At 36.3% G+C, this 16,562-nt stretch overlaps 1 protein-coding gene and 1 non-coding gene across 7 annotated transcripts in view; both read left to right on the top strand.

The window, feature by feature from the left end:
- Positions 1-16,562, top strand: part of LOC117177865 — a 670,262-nt gene that overhangs the window by 357,430 nt on the left and 296,270 nt on the right. For all 6 annotated transcript variants that reach the window (XR_004467769.1, XM_033368899.1, XM_033368902.1 and 3 more), the window contains one exon: positions 8,742-9,334. Coding sequence is in view for 5 of the 6 variants with exons in the window: in XM_033368899.1 (XP_033224790.1) it covers positions 8,742-9,334 (593 nt within the window). In the remaining variant the exon portion in view is untranslated. The remainder of the gene's footprint in view (positions 1-8,741; positions 9,335-16,562) is intronic.
- Positions 13,998-14,070, top strand: Trnaa-ggc. Its single transcript has one exon. It is a non-coding gene; the product is annotated as a tRNA-Ala (tRNA).

Below are 16,562 nucleotides of genomic sequence, written 5' to 3'. Positions count from 1 at the left end.
CATAGGATATCTTTGTAAAATAGACTCTGAGGTCTCTGATTTAATTTGTATCTTCAAATATCGTTTTATTTTTACCAGAGTGCACGCAGGCAACTCGTATAAGAGAACTATGTCTCAGCGCGAAGTGTAAAAGCTTTAAGTGTCGAGGATTTTCATCAACTCGAGAAACTTAGAAGTTGCAGATAAATACACTGGCTTTAACTTAATCGTGAGTATATAATTCCCACGCCCGTTCTCAGACTCAATGAATTTATACTTCGAGTAGCTAAGTATAGCTGGAGCTAAGCTCAACACGCGAAAACCTTAGTGTACTCTAGCCTCTTCTAAGCTCTTCGGCGAGGATGCTAACTAAAGACCCTTAAATTCTCTATTGACAAGAGAGGATGCCGCTATTCTGGAAACTCACCTCAGAGCTACACGGTACAACCGTCTAGTCCATGCGTAGTGTTCCAGAATAAGGTTGTACTAACACTGGGTACTAAGAGTATAACTCCTAGTCCTGTGCTCAGTCTTAAACTGGTCCACCCGCGCTCGCTAGAGAGGCCCCTAGTGCTGTTTCAGACTCAGCATCCTCTTTTTAAAGGAAAATCTTTTTCGTACACCCCCGCGCTTCTCAGAGAAATGTAGGCGGTTCGTCCTCGACTGCGCTCTGCGTGGCGCCTAGATGCAGGGCCTGATAGTCTGCCTGGTATTTCGGATTGCCAGTAATAAGGGAATACCCGTTTACCTTACAACAGCCCCTCATTTGAGTTGAAATTTTATTTTTGAATGTACATAAGAAAAGTTTTTTGACTTTTGTAAAATTACAACTCAAATCCCTGAATAATTTGTATAAAAAATTAATTTTCTGTAATGTCGATAAAATAATTCATACTCCATGCTGTTTGTTTATGTAAATTTAAGTATATACCTAATTTACCTTTGTATTGCTTGTTTTTGTGTCGTAATACGATAATCCCGGGTGGCTAGTAACTATCGGGTTAATCGGGCGTTTCCAAAATTACATGTCTTTAAAAACTTTAGAGCCATGTAATCTATTTTATTGATTATTTCAGCTCCTGCTAGGCAGGTTTAGAACTTCTGTAGTGCCCATACTAAAGCCAATAGATCCTTCTCCGTGGTAAAGTAAGGTAGCTCTGCTCCTTTGAGTGTTCGGCTGTGCAGTGATATTATTTCCCTGTTTCCTTTGTCTGTTTTTTGATATAGTGCCGCTCTTAGTGCATAGTCACTTGCATCAGTTTCTGAAATATAATCTTTCTTTCGGATCAGGAAAATAGAGCAAGGCTGATTTGCAAAAAAAAAAATATTTTACCATCTCGAAACTCTTTTGAATTTCCGGGGTCCGATTCATTTTACTCCTTTCTTATTAGGGTTAGAAGGGACACTGGACGAATACCTTTGGTCGTAAGAATGAACCCCAAACATTTAGTTTTCTTTTGCAAGCAAGGAGATTTCTCCAGGTTCAGCGTGATTCCGGACACCTCCAGCTTCTTAAATAGTTCATTCAAGTCCCTCAAGGGTTGTTCATTAGACTCAGATTTTATGACGGTAACGTCTACGAATGTAATTACGTGTTTTCCGATGTCTCTTAAAGTATGTTCCAATGCTCGAACGAGCATTGCGGTGGTCGTCGGCCAGGTGCTTTTTCTTCCATTTTCTTTTGCTTGCTTTCCTTTAGCCCCTCCTTGTCGCTGTTCACTTGACCAATTTTTTCAAAGGTTTCTAACATTTCAATAAGCTGGTCCACGTTTTGTATCCCTCGTCCGATGGTCGCATATTTAATATCTTTATTGAAATGTCGGGATAGTTTGTGAATGATTTTCCTTTCAGCTAGTGGTGGTTCTAATTTTCTAGCCTCTGCGTATAAATTTATAGCGTACAGCCTCCCAATATTGTTCCAATTAGTTGATGTATGCAATTGGATTTTTGTCACCCTTAAATTCGGGGAGAATGTATTTTATTTGGGACCTCCTTCCATCTTCTGTTCGTTCTTATCCGTGTAGAACACTTATCGGTTATGAGTTTTCTCGACTACGGTGCGCTGCTTCTGCCTTGAACTCTCAATTCTTGAAATACTATTTTTAATGTGATTGAATTTTTCTTTTAAGCGAGTTTCTCTTTCCTTTTCTTTCTTGTCAATTCTCTAAATTTCCGTTTGTATTTTATTATTAATTGTCTTCTCTAAATTTTTTATTAAGTTTGCTATTTCTGGTAGTGTTATTTCTTCTTCTCGTTGTATATCCTTTTCTTGAGTTTCAATATTTTCTTCCGCGTTTTCTCCTGTAGAGCGGAGCGTCTTGGGTCTACCCATATTGCTATAGTCTTTTTATTTTTCATGTTCAAAACACTTTCACTTTCTACACATTAACCACTTTCCCTAAACAGCTTTTTCTTTTGTTCTAATAGAAATTTGTCGAGCTCTAGCATACCTTTTAACTAATTTTTTCTACATGTCGTAGTTTGAACATACATTCTTTTAAATTACTTTTTTCCATTAATCTGTTTAGTGCTTCTTTTGCACTCATTATGTATTTTTAAGAATCTTTACTTCTTTTTAAACTATCTGAGTCCCACGATTGGGTGCCAATGAAAGGTTCGTACTCTATTAATGCATGTGAGAATTTACTAAGAGTACTCAGAAGAAGAAATAAAGAAACTAAATATTCTTTCAAAACATAAATTTAGGATTTATTTTATCCTGTATCGCATACAATGAATAATATATCTCTCACTCCCTCTAAATTCCTATATATAGGATATCTTTGTCAAATAGATTCTGAGGTCTCTGATTTAATTTGTATCTTCAAATATCGTTTTATTTTTACCAGAGTGCACGCAGACAACTCGTATAAGAGAACTAAGTCTCAACGCGAAGTGTAAACGCTTTAAGTGTCGAGGATTTTCATCAACTCGAGACACTTAGAAGTTGCAGATAAATACACTGGCTTCTTGATCGTGAGAAGATAATTCTCACGTCCGTTCTCAGACTCAGTGCATTTATACTTCGAGTAGCTAAGTATAGCTGGAGCTATGCTCACCACGCTAACACCTTAGTGCACTCTAAACTCTTCTAAGACCTTCGGCGAGTCTAAGAGAAAAACTTTCGTGAGCAGCTCCTTGAAAAGAGGCTGCACTGTATCTTCCACGAAAATGTGGAGGATCAGTCGATGGCGTATGATTTAAAGTTTGCTTGCCTTTAATTCCTGCGTGTAACAAGGTGCTAAGACACTTGAGGGCAAAATGCAAAAGGTGGCCGTCCTTGCACCACCTTGTGTTCTCAGGGTGCATGAGAGTTTTGCCGGATCATCGTAACTGTTACTACTTATCTCACAGTCGTAAAATATAGTTACGGCTAAAATTTTACTGGGATTTTGCTAGGAGCGGGTGCAGTGTTTCAGATTAGCATTCGCCGATTTTCGCCGATTTCGCCGGGATCGGGTGCTCATCTGGAAAATTCCACCCGCTCCCAGTGACATCGCGGTAATATTTCAGCCACATCCACGTCTCACAACCGTGAGATAGGTGGTTACAGTCAGTAAAGGAATCAATACGACGATCTTGAAAAAGCCTCGTGTACCCTAAGAACACGGAGCGTCCCAAGGGCTACTGCCTGCTGCATTTTTCCCGCAAGTGTTTTAGCCTATTTTTGACACGCAGGGATGCATTTTAGGCCATTAGCAAGTGAAATCTTGGCACCTCCAAGAGCGCTGATGATAAAGACAATTAGTTTAACAGAATATTCCCGGTACAATCGTTGCAACTACCTTATAAGGTTTCGATACCTCTTTTTCTTTTCATTCTCTTTCGTTATGATGTTTTTGTCAGCTGGTGCCGAAAATTCGATAACGAACATGGTTCGCTTCTCGAAGTCTAGGAGCATTTAGAGGAGCGATATTAAGGTTAATGCCGTAAGAGTGACAGAGATGGTAATAAAGCACTCTTAGTGCCGCATTGTGCCCTTAAATCTAGGTCGCTCCTGCGTGAGTTGGACAACTAGATAGTATGTGAGCTAAATGGGCGGGGTGTGCATGGCACGCCCTGCAGCTATCATCAGAAATATCTTGGCTCAAAATGTGGCGACGGTAGGTTAAAGTGGAAATGACACCGTCTTGGCATGCAAAAATGAAACTATCCGTACCAGACTTCAATCCAGGCGATTTAAGGAAAACAAACGTTAGCTCACAAGACATTGACTGATCCTTCACATTTTTGTGGAAGATACCGTGCATCCTCTTATCGAGGAGCTGTTCATGAAAGTTTTTCTCTTGTGCTTTTTTAATCCGGGATTTCAGGAATGAGTACTCGACATAGATAAGATTTTATGCATTTTGTTCACCCCTAATACTGAAGTCAAGTCCGAGTGTTTCAGCAGCCTCCTCCGCTGCTTTGTACAGAAACGCTCCTTTGCCAACTTCTTCGTGATTCCTGACCATTTTAAGAAGAGGGTCTTTTCCATTTGCAACTCTATGTACTGTACCCAGAATAATCCTGTTGTGAAGACATTCAAGATTCAATATTCCGCGACCCCCTTGACGGCGTGTGACGAACAGTCGCGTAATATAAGACTCAAGATGCATGCTTTTGTTCATTTGCATAACCTTTCTTGTCCCGATATCAAGAGATCTGAGCTCGTTCATCGTCCATGGAACTACTCCAAATGAATAGAGTACCCAGGTATGTATAAGTCTTTCCAGCGGAAAGGTGTTAAATAGCGCTTCTATCAACGAGCTCAGGATCTTCGGGGATGCCATTAAGTTTCCCTCGCTTCAAATAAACTTTGGCGCATTTTCTAATCCAAATTCCATTCCAATTTCCTTAGTATATCGCTCGAAAATTCCTAGAGTTAAATGTAATTATTCTTTGTTTTTAGCATAGATCTTAAGATCGTCCATGTAAAATATATGAGTGACCTTGTACTTTTGATCTGCAGGTTTGCCGCACAAGTACCCGTCGGAATGGCGAAGTGCTAGAGATAGTGGCAATAATGTAAGGCAAAAGAGGAGTGGGCTCATGGTGTCTCCTTGAAAGACATCTCTCTGAAAGGTGACCTTGTTAGTTGTCACACGATTTCTTCCAGATGCGATAGTGAATCTGGTTTTCCAAAGCGGCATCAATCTCTCTATGCACCGAACTATTTGCGGATAAACCTTTAAGATTTCCAAAAGACAGATGATAAATCTATGGGAGGTCGAATCGAAAGCTTGCCGATAATCACTCCAGGCCATCGATAGGTCAAGCTGGTAGAATGCTGCATCTTTACAGACACATCTATCGATGAGCAGGTTCTCCCGACATCCGGGTATGCCTTTCTTTGAGCCTCGTTGTCCATACAACGAACAATCCTATCATTTAGGATAGCTGTGAATATCTTTTAAAGTGTGTTCAGACAAGTTATTGGCCTGTAATTCTTCGGGCCAGCTAAGTTGCCTATTTTCGGCAAGAGTATTGGGCGCCCTTCCATCAACCACTCCGGAATCGGCTCTTGCGACTTCAAATATGAGGTGAAAATACGGACCAAATGCTGATGAGTTGAAGAATACTTCTTCCACCAGAAGGTTTTGATACAATCTGGTCCCGGTGCGGAATAGTTCTTCATCCCTCTTAATACTTTTTTCACCTCCTCGGTAGTGATGGGTGGGCATTCTTTATCAGGTGTTATGAGGGCAACACATAACTCCTTAAAGCTATTTATATTTTCTGAGTCTTCGTCCAGTCTATGCTGCACTTCGTAGACTCCTCGCCGGCTTGTTCTATCTGTCGTAGAGTAGGCGTTCCGATTACATAGCCCCTTTTTCGGAGTAGTTCAAAATGGTTTCGCAGACGTTGCTGCGAAAAGTGCGATAGCTCCGGGTGTTTCTCGCACCACAGAGCATGCAGCCGTGCCATGTAACCCCGTTCAGGGGCCACACTCACATCGTAGCACTCTAGCAAGTAATGATTCAGTCGCTCCGTCCACCGAAAGGTCGCGAGATACCGCTGATCCATCACATTGGATCCGTTTGCATTGGCTCCCCCAGCTCTAGATTCATCGGCATTGTTCACCGACCCATTGTTGGGAGCCCTGCGCGTTCTGTTGTTTTGAACCGCACTTAGTACAACTATGTTTGGTGTTGTCATTGTTGTTCCCACGAGAAGCTAGGGAAAGGGGTTCTTCCATCCTTGTAGAGCCCCGCATGCAAGGATAAGTCTGCTTACTCTGAGTCAGCAGAAACCCTTGGTACAGGGAACCTCCATCCGCAACCCGAGGACGCGTTCGGTGGCTTTGTGATAGGCCCTTCGGTTTGACTTTAGAGGAATCAAAACCGAACAAAATATATATATATATATATATATACTATTCGGTTCGGTATTGATTCCCATCCTACTATCTACTATATCCTACTATAGTAGTATCCTACTATCCTACTATCCGACGCTAAGAGAAGTCTAGAGCGGAAAGAGAGGTGGGTGAGAGAGAATCAGCAGTTTCTCTCTGGAGAGAAGTCTACGAAGTTCAGCATCGACTGGACGAAGACTCAGAAAATATAAATAGCTTCAAGGAGTTATGTGTTGCCCTCATAACACCTGATAAAGAATGCCCACCCATCACTACCGAGGAGGTGAAAAATGTATTAAGAGGGATGAAGAACTATTCCGCACCGGGACCAGATTGTATCAAAACCTTCTGGTGGAAGAAGTTTTCTTCAACCCATCAGTATTTGGCCCGTATTTTCACCTCATATTTCAAGTCGGAAGAGCCGATTCCAAAGTGGTTGGTGGAAGGGCGCACAATACTCCTTCCGAAAATAGGCAACTTAGCTTACCCGAAGAACTACCGGCCAATAACTTTTCTGAACACGCTTTATAAGATATTCACAGCTATCCTAAATGATAGGATTGTTCGGGCAATTGAACCTGTGTGGCAATAAATGTATGAACAACGAGGCTCAAAGAAAGGCATAGAAGGATGTCGGGAGAACCTGCTCATCGATAGATGTGTCGGCAAAGATGCAGCATTCTACAAGCGTGACCTATCGATGGCCTGGATTGATTATCGGAAAGCTTTCGATTCGACAACCTATAGACTTATCATCTGTCTTTTGGAAATCTTAAAGGTTTACCCACAAATAGTTGGGTGCATAGAGAGATTGATGCCGCTTTGGAAAACCAGATTTACTATCTCATCTGGAAAAAATCGTATGACAACTAACAAGGTCACGTTTCAGAGAGGTGTCTTTCAGGGCGACACCATGAGCCCACTCCTCTTTTGCCTTACATTATTGCTACTATATCTAGCACTGCGACATTCCGACGGGTACTTGTGCGGTAAACTTGCAGATCGAAAGTACAAGGTCACTCATGTATTTTACATGGACGGTCTTAAGATCTATGCTAAAAACAGAGAGCAACTGCATCTAGCTCTGGGGATTGTCGAACGATATACTAAGGAAATTGGAATAAAATTTGGGTTAGGCAAATGCGCCAAGGTTTATTTGAAGCGAGGAAAACCTAATGGCATCACTGACAATCCTGAGCTCGTTGATAGAAGCGCCATACGACACCTTTGTGCTGGAGAGACTTATACATACCTGGGCGTGCCACAGAGCCGCATTCAGGATATGACATCTATAAAGGATACTCTCCGAAGCAGATACAAACGTCTCATCCGACAGATTTGGTCTTCCGAACTGTCGGCGAGGAACAAAGTATCTGCAACGAACATGCTTGCCGTCCCAGTACTACTCTATTCATTTGGAGTAGTTCCATGGACGAAAAAAGCAGGATGCACGGTATCTTCCACATAAATGTGAAGGATCAGTCAATGTCTTGTGAGCTAACGTTTGTTTTCCTTAAATCGCCCGGATTGAAATCTGGTAAAGAGGGTTTTATTTTTGTATGCCAAGACGGTGTCATTTCCACCTTAACATACCGTCGCCACATTTTGAGCGAAGACATTCTCGATGATAGCTGCAGGGCGTACCATGCACACCCCGAGCATTTAGCTCACATACTATCTAGTTGTCCAACTCACGCGGGAACGACCTACATTTAAAGGCACAATGCGGCACTAAGTGTGCTTTATTACCATCTCTGTCACTCCTACGGTATTCACCTTAATATCGCTCCTCTAAATTCTCCTAGGGAAATTGAGTCAATTGTCGAGAATGGGAAGTGTCGCATATACTGGAACTTTATATTCGCGACAATTGTTTATGTTGCTCACTCGAGGCCTGACATGGTTCTTCTTGACTTCGAGAAGCGAACCATGTTCGTTATCGAATTTTCGGCACCAGCTGACAAAAACATCATAGCCATGGAGAATGAAAAGAAAGAGAGGTATCGATACCTTATAAGGGAGTTGCAACGATTGTACCGGGAATATTCTGTTAAACTGATCGTCCTTATCATCGGCGCTCTTGGAGGTGCCAAGCTTTCACTGGCTAATGGCCTAAAAAGCATCCCTGCGTGTCAACAATATGCTAGAACACTTGCGGGAAAAATGCAGAAGGCGGTTGTCCTTGGGTCGCTCTGTGTTCTTAGGGTGCACGAGGCTTTTGTGGATCGTCGTATTGATTCCTTTACAGACTGTAACCACCTATTTCACGGTTGTGAGACGTGGTTGTGGCTGAAATTTTACCGCGATTTCGCTGGAAGCGGGTGCAATTTTTCAGATTAGCACCCGCTCCCGGCGAAATCCTTTGGTTGTCCTTATGACAAATTTTTAGTTATATATATAATAAGAAGAAGTGTTTAATTTTCAGGTAAATTTCAATCTAAAGTTTGGCGCCAAAATTCCGAAGAAAAAACGTGGTGGCTGAATGCAAGTGACAACAGTCTAGAAGATGAGGTAAAGAAAGAAACAGTATCAGAGTCGATGTATTCAAGGAATGGATCCAGTAATGAAAGTGCCAGATCTAGTTTTAAACGAAATACATTCAGACAACAGCATTCCGGCGAACAAGCATGGTGGATGAGCTCCAATCCTCAAGATGTGCCTGAAGGAGTTGTTGTGATACGAGCTTTACCTTGCAATAGTAAAAACATTGCTATTTCGGAAACTTGTAACAACGAGGAATGTTTCCCGAGAACAGTACGTACGAGCAAGCTCGCTGCATCTGGTAAAAAGGCTTCCTCCATGGATCTTGACGTAAATGATACTAACGGAATCAGAAAGCTTTCTAAAGGAACTTCTAAAAGTAGTACAGCCTCGTTTGACTCAAACGAGAAAATTGTTATTAGCGTTCCACTTAAATCAAATAGACACCAAAAGCTAAGACGTTCTCAAGATCCTATAGAATTTCTGCACATTTCTCCCGATGATGAGCCTTTTGGAGATCAAATCAATCCAAAAAAAGTAAGATTGTTATTTTTATAATTACAATAATGAATAATCATAAATAAAATTGTGTTTAACAAAAGACGAGCCAAACTTCTTGCACACCCTTTTTATGCTTAGTAGCTATACATATGCATTCATACAAAGGGAATTGGCGCATAAGGCCTTTTTCTACTTTCTGAATTGGAAAACTAGACATTTAGTCAATGTGAACTGCAGCAATTTTTTCTACGGGAGTCGAAACTGCTACATCGGGGACATTTTCACAGGTATATACTTCAAAGTCACGACAATTGTTTCTCCCGAGACAAGCGCCACTCTTTCTAGCTCTAAATAAACCTCAAAGCTTCTATTCCCGGTGAGATACTTTTCTCATTGCACTTGCTGTTTTGCCTAACCAATTGTTTTGTACTCAGTTCCCTCTCTCCATCTTAGACTTTTTTCATGTACTTTTTTTAATCGCAGGACTTTTGGTAGCCATCACCTAGAAAAATGATTTGTTTGATGATAGATGAATGAACCTAGAGATTGATAGTTCTATAAAAAAGGCCATGGAATGTCCAGATGAAATTTGTGAGCCTGAATTATTCCCTCTCTAGTAAAAATGCCTAACAGGTTATCAATAGAAATGGTTTAAAACCATAAAAGATGCAAGGATACAACCCTGATGGGTTGTATTCGACAGTTTAACGGCTACTGGGACTAAAATTATCTTGAACTTTTTTTACTATGCTTAATTAGGCACTGATGTGCTTTTAAATCACGACTGGGAATATAACGAATTACAAGGTGCTTCCCTATGTGGCGCAATAAGGATTTTAATGGTGAAGTGGAATCGAATTTATCGAGCTGCTTTTTCACGATAGGCACAAGTTTACAATTAGTGTTCTAAGAGGTTAGGAATTCTATTGGAAAATCGGGATTAAATTAATCAAAGTTTAAACTCGAAGTAATGGTGTCAAATGGCTCTAGAAGGAACCTATTAGGTTCTGCTTTCTCCCGAATGAAACACGTACAAAATTGCTAATTTAATAGGTTCTGTTAGGAAATTGCTTACAAAATTGGATTTAAATTAATCGGATATTAAAACTTGAAATAATCCATACAAAGTGGCTCTATCAGGCACCTATTAGGTACTGCTTTCTCACGAATGGCACAAGTTTAAAAATGCTATTCTAAGAGCTTCTATAAGGATTTTTAATGTCTAATGGTTTCAAAATGACTCTAGGAGGAACCTATTAGGTTCTGCTTTTTCGCGAATCGCACAGGTACAAAATTGCTTCTCTAAGAGATTTTGTTAGGAATTTGCATGGAAACTTGGATTTTAATTAATCGGACAATAAAATTCAAAATAATGCTTTCAAAGTGGCTCCATGAGGCACATATTAGGTAGTGCTTTCACACGAATAAAAACTCTAGTAAAAAAGCTAATTGTGTTATCAATAGAAACTGTTAAAAAACATTTAGAATGCAGATAGGTTTCTAGATGGTCTTAAGTGGTTCTTAGGAGCCTGTTTATTTGATTTCAGTTTTTAAAAGCTTGTATTCGCCACTTAAACAGCTACTGCGACTAAAATAAGCTTAAGAAAAAAGTTCTAATGTGCTCTATTATGCACTGATATGCTTTTACAACACGACTGGGTATATTACGAAGCACAAAATACTTCTCTATGTGGTTCTATCAGGCTTTTAATGGTGAAGTGGAATTCAATTTGTCGAATTAAAATTCGAAGGACTGCATTGCAGGCTGCTCTAGAAGAAATCTATTAGGTTTTTCTTTTTTACGAATGGCACAAGTTCAAAACTGCTCCTCTAGCAGGTTCTATGAGGAATTCGAATCATAAATGCAAATTAAATTAATCAGGTTTAAACTCAAAATAATGCTTTCAGAATGGCTCTACTGGGCACCTATTAGGTTCTGATTTCTTGTGAATGGTGCAAGTACAATATAACTTCTCTACAGGTTTTTATTAGAAATTTAAATAGCAAGTCGGAACCAAATAATTGAGGTTCTAAAAGTGCCGCTCAAGCCATTAATCCTACAAGGTGATTCTACTAGCTATCTATTTGGTTGTATTTTATTAAAAGTTGCACAAATACAAAATTGGTTCTCTAATAGGCTCTATCGGGATTGTTAGTGAATAATCCGAAATAAATTAATTGGAATAAAATGCTAAGTTCCTGGATAAAAAAATCATATGTTACTGATAAAAAAATCTTTTACAATGTGCATTGTGCAAAATAAAATTAAAATTAAAATCAATTGTAACTTGTAGAAAATCTGCTTTTATAACTTATACATAACTTCTACATATTTTCAATTATTAATTGGGAATTGTTATTTTAAATAAAAAGTCAAGTTACAAAGTTTAATAAAATAATTAGATCAATTTAAAACTGTGCATTTTATAGAGGTTTTTATTTAGCAGAAAATGTTCTTTTTCCTAAGGTTATTAAAATTTTTTGAAATTAAACTGCTGGTTATTTTTTATCCGATTTAGATATTTTTAGAACAGTTTAAATCTAAAAAATGTATTATTATTATATTTTACATTATTGTTTTGGAAATGTTGTTGCAAATTTAAAACTTACATGAATAAAAAGTGCAATAAAATAATTTTCTACATTGAAAGCTTTGCATTCTACGAAAGTTTTCGTATAGCATAAGATTATTCGTTTGTCATTGTGGTTTAAAAAGAATTTTAGTACTTGACTGTCTTGATTATTTATTACTTTTGGATCGTTTTTAAACGTTTTGCTTATTTGAAGACCAAAAGTATTGAGCCCTTTCTGAAATAAATGAAATTTGATTCTTTGTTTCACATATTTTAAAATATTTTTTTAAGAACCGTTATTTCGCATTGAAAAGTGAGTAAGAAAGTATTATAAAATAATTAGATCAATTAAAAACTGCACGTTTTATGGAGATTTTTGTATCGCAGAAAATCGTTTTTTCACCATGTTTATTAAAGCATTTTTGCACTTGACATTTCCTAATTGTTTATTGCCTATCGACAGTTTATAATTTTTTTAAATATTGAGACAAAAATGAATGCCAAGCCATTTTTAAATAACTAAAATTTAATTTTTAATTCTTTTTAAATAACTTTTTTATCAAAGTCGCTCGAAAATTGTCAATTTTCCTTAGAACTACTCATTAATCATGACCAACATTTTGTAACCAAGATCTATGCGCATCAATAGCGAAATGAGTTAGAGCGCGCGGTATAATAGACATTCAAGTAGTATAGGTAGGGTTCGAATCCTCAGCAAGTGCGATTTTGCAAAGCGTTCAAGCGTGTGATTATACCTGTAAGTACCACATTGGCGAATTCTGTACTCAAAATTTATAAAAAATTAAGATTATATAACAATATGTTAAGCAATAATGTTGTTTACGTTGAGCAAATCGAACCGAATACAAAGCACTTTAGATACTAATAAGATCCAATTAGAAAGATCACAATTAACTAATAGAAACTGCATAGAACCAGGGACAAAACCCAATTTCGAAAGTAATAAGACTAATAGACATTTTCAGGATACAAACACACCAGATCCTAATAGGAGCCAATTAGAAAGTTTAAAATTACAAAATACCAGCCGCACAGAAACCGAATTCAAATCCGAGTAGGTTCCTATAGGCAGTTATTTTATTCATTTCAACATTATCTTTTCAAATCAGAACGTTATGCATATTCGCAAAAGTGAAGTCGAAAATGCAAACGAAACGTATGCTCCATTCGGTTTCTCTTTAAAAAAACTCAAAAAACAGCAAAATCAACTTTTAAACTGTTGAAATTCGGATTCTACGTAAAATTCTCCGAATTTCAACAATTTAAAAGTTTATTTTTCTGTTTTTTTTTTTTTTAGTTTTTTAAACAAGAACCGAATGGGGACCCAATCGGGTCTTTACGGATACTTTTTAGAGGCTCTATTCGGTTCATTCGGTCCGCCAGGGAGTGAATCGAAGACGTGATTATTTTACGATTCACCAGGAAGTATTTTGTTATCGATTAAAAACGACGTTTAATCGTAATAATACCATTGGGATCCGCTGCGCTTCAATACGCCATCTATTTTTTCAATGCGGGCAAAATGTGAACTCGCAAAACCAGGCAGGTTTTTAAAGATGCATTTTCATTTGAGCTTAAAACCCGTTTTTAATTATTTTGCACAGTTTAAACTATTAAGTGGATGAAACCAATTAAGTAATGGTTTAAGATGTTAATTTTGTTTGTCTACTTGGACGTAATCAATATTATTAAAATATTGATTAATTTTCAAGATTCTGAAAAAAACACTCTCTATCTCCGCTGGGATATAAGCCTAGGTCCTTCAGATTGCCGGTCTGATGCCCTACGAACGGAGCTACGGAGAGACGACAACACTTTCCTCACAATCTCCTTACAAGCAGAATGTCAACGTCATTCCTTATACTTGTAAGATTTTTCTTTCTAAACATGAAATTCATATTTTATTATTGATGTAGGTTTTTTTGACCGGGGAAATTAATTAATAGTTTAAGATGTTAATTTTGTTTGTCTACTTGGTCCCTGGTTAAAAAAATCTACATCAATAATAAAATATGAATTTCATGTTTAGAAAGAAAAATCTTACTAGTATAAGCAATGCCGTTGACATTCTGCTTGTAAGGAGATTGTGAGGAAAGTGTTCTCGTCTCTCCGTAGCTCAGTTGGTAGAGCATCAGACCGGCAATCTGAAGGACCTGGGCTCATATCCCAGCGGAGATAGAGAGCGTTTTTTACACAATCTTAGAAATTAATCAATATTTTAATAATATTGATTATGACGAAGTAGACAAACAAAATTTACATCTTAAACTATTAATTAATTTCCTTGGTCAAAAAAATCTACATCAATAATAAAAAACTAATTAAGATTTATTGGAAACTAAGTGTTACAAAGAAAGTTTTTCGAGGCCTATTCCGCTTTTTTGGTGTTAAAAAAACTTTTTTTTATTATAGAAAAATTTTTTTATTATAAAAAAATGTTGTGCCGACATGCTTCAACCTGATTTTCAGGTACTTTCAAGGCTTATTCTAAAAGGAAATACATACGTTAAGAAATAAAATAGAAACTATTTAATTAGTATGTGCTTATTAGTCGTTGATGTTTACGTACTATGGAGATAAAAGAAAAATCGCTGAAGACTACGTTGAAATTGCAATTAAGTTTTTTGGTATCATTGCTCTTGTTCGGATATAATTTATTATATATATAAAAAAGGAGTTAAATGACCAGAACATGCATTTTTTAATTTAAATTAGTTTGAAAATTTAAAAAAAAATTAAAAACGTATCATTTACGATATAAGCTAAAAAATCTCATCTGAAACAGAAATCATTTATGAAAGAGTTAGGTTATTAGTTTTGAAATTTTGTAGTTAGTATTTGTATAAAAGTTATTATGATCTTACAGGAAAGCATCCTTGAGATTATATTGTTTTTTTATTACATCTTGCTTTTTACTGATGAAGAATTTTTCGTCAAGTTGTTTGATCACAATAGTTACAATGATACTAACTCAGTAATTGCTAATTTAGAGGTTAGGTTATACATAGTTATATATACATAACTGAAAAAGACCGCGTAAAATTCCAATTAAATTAAAATTTTGCTTCTATTTTGGAATTCGAATATTGGGGTAATATTGTAATATTACCTCAGTAATATTGTAAATATTACTGAGACCTTGAATGTCTGTTTTACAATTAACTGCATTATTGACCCGTTTAATATGTATCATTTCTAGAAGAAGGCGTTTGCCTAAATTTGGTTCACATTCAAGAATAATAACTTTATTAAAATGAAAATCAAAATTATGTGTGTGTACATAAGCATGTTTAGCTAAAGCTGTATTTTGCAAATTGTTCTCAATAGGTCTTTCATGTTCTCTATTTCTCAGATGTATTGATCTACTAGTTTGCCCTATGTAGTTTTTGTTGCAGTTTTTACAGGTATGTCTGTATACACAGTTGCATTTTTTCCTTTTTCTATTTTACTTTTTGCACTTTAAAATAATATTTTATTGAATTTCTGTTCAAATGAGAAAACTACTTGGACGTTCAATTTTTTTTTAATTCTAACATGACATTTATTATAACCTTCAATATATGGTAAACCTATTAATTTTTTCTTTTCTAAGTTTAAGTTTGGATTGTTATTAAATTGTATATTTTTATTAATTGTTTTGATTTTCTTGTAACGTTCAGCAATTTTAGTTTTTAACAATTCTAATGGGTAGCCATTTTTTAAAAGAGTATTTTTTTTCCATTTTTTACCATTAGAATGGTTAAAAAACTAAAATTGCTGAACGTTACAAGAAAATAAAAACAATTAATCAAAATATACAAATTAATAACAAACTTAGAAAAGAAAAACTTAATAGTTTTACCATATATTGAAGGTTATAACAAATGTCTTTTTAGAATTTTAAAAAAATGTAACATCCAATTAGTTTCCTCAGTTGAACAGAAATTCCATAAAATATTATAAAATATTATTTCAAAGTAAAAAAATAAAATAGAAAAAGGCAAAAATTCAACTGTGTATACAGACATACCTGTAAAAAGTGCAACAAAAACAACATAGGGCAAACTAGTAGATCATTGTATATGAGAAATAGAGAACATGAAAGATCTATTGAGAACAATTTGAAAAATACAGCTTTACCTAAACATGCGTATGAACACAAACATAATTTTGATTTTGATATTAATAAAGTTATTATTCTTGAATGTGAACGAAATTAGACAAACGCCTTCATGTAGAAATGATACATATTCAACGTGACAATAATACAGTTAATTTTAAAATACACATTCAAGGTTTCAGCAATATTTACAATAAACTTATCTCCAATATTCGAATTTCAAAACAGAAGTAAAATTTTAACTTCATTTGAATTTTACGCAGTCTTTTTTAGTTATGTATATATAACAATGTATAACCTAACCTCTAAATTAGCAATTACTGAGTTTGTATCATTGTAACTATTGTGATGAAACAACTTGAGGAAAAATTTGTTATCAGTAAAAAGCAAGATGTAATAAAAAAAACAATATAATCTCAAGGATGTTTTCTGTAAGCTCATAATAACTTTTATACAAATTCTAACTACAAAATTTCAAAATTAATAACCTAACTCTTTCATAAATAATTTCTGTTTCAGATGAGATTTTTTAGCTTATATCGTAAATGATACGTTTTTAATTTTTTTAATT

The sequence above is a fragment of the Belonocnema kinseyi genome, chromosome 8, assembly GCF_010883055.1.
Source record: "Belonocnema kinseyi isolate 2016_QV_RU_SX_M_011 chromosome 8, B_treatae_v1, whole genome shotgun sequence".
NCBI classification, from domain to species: Eukaryota; Metazoa; Arthropoda; class Insecta; order Hymenoptera; family Cynipidae; genus Belonocnema; species Belonocnema kinseyi.
This window is presented reverse-complemented; position numbering and strand designations above follow the sequence as displayed.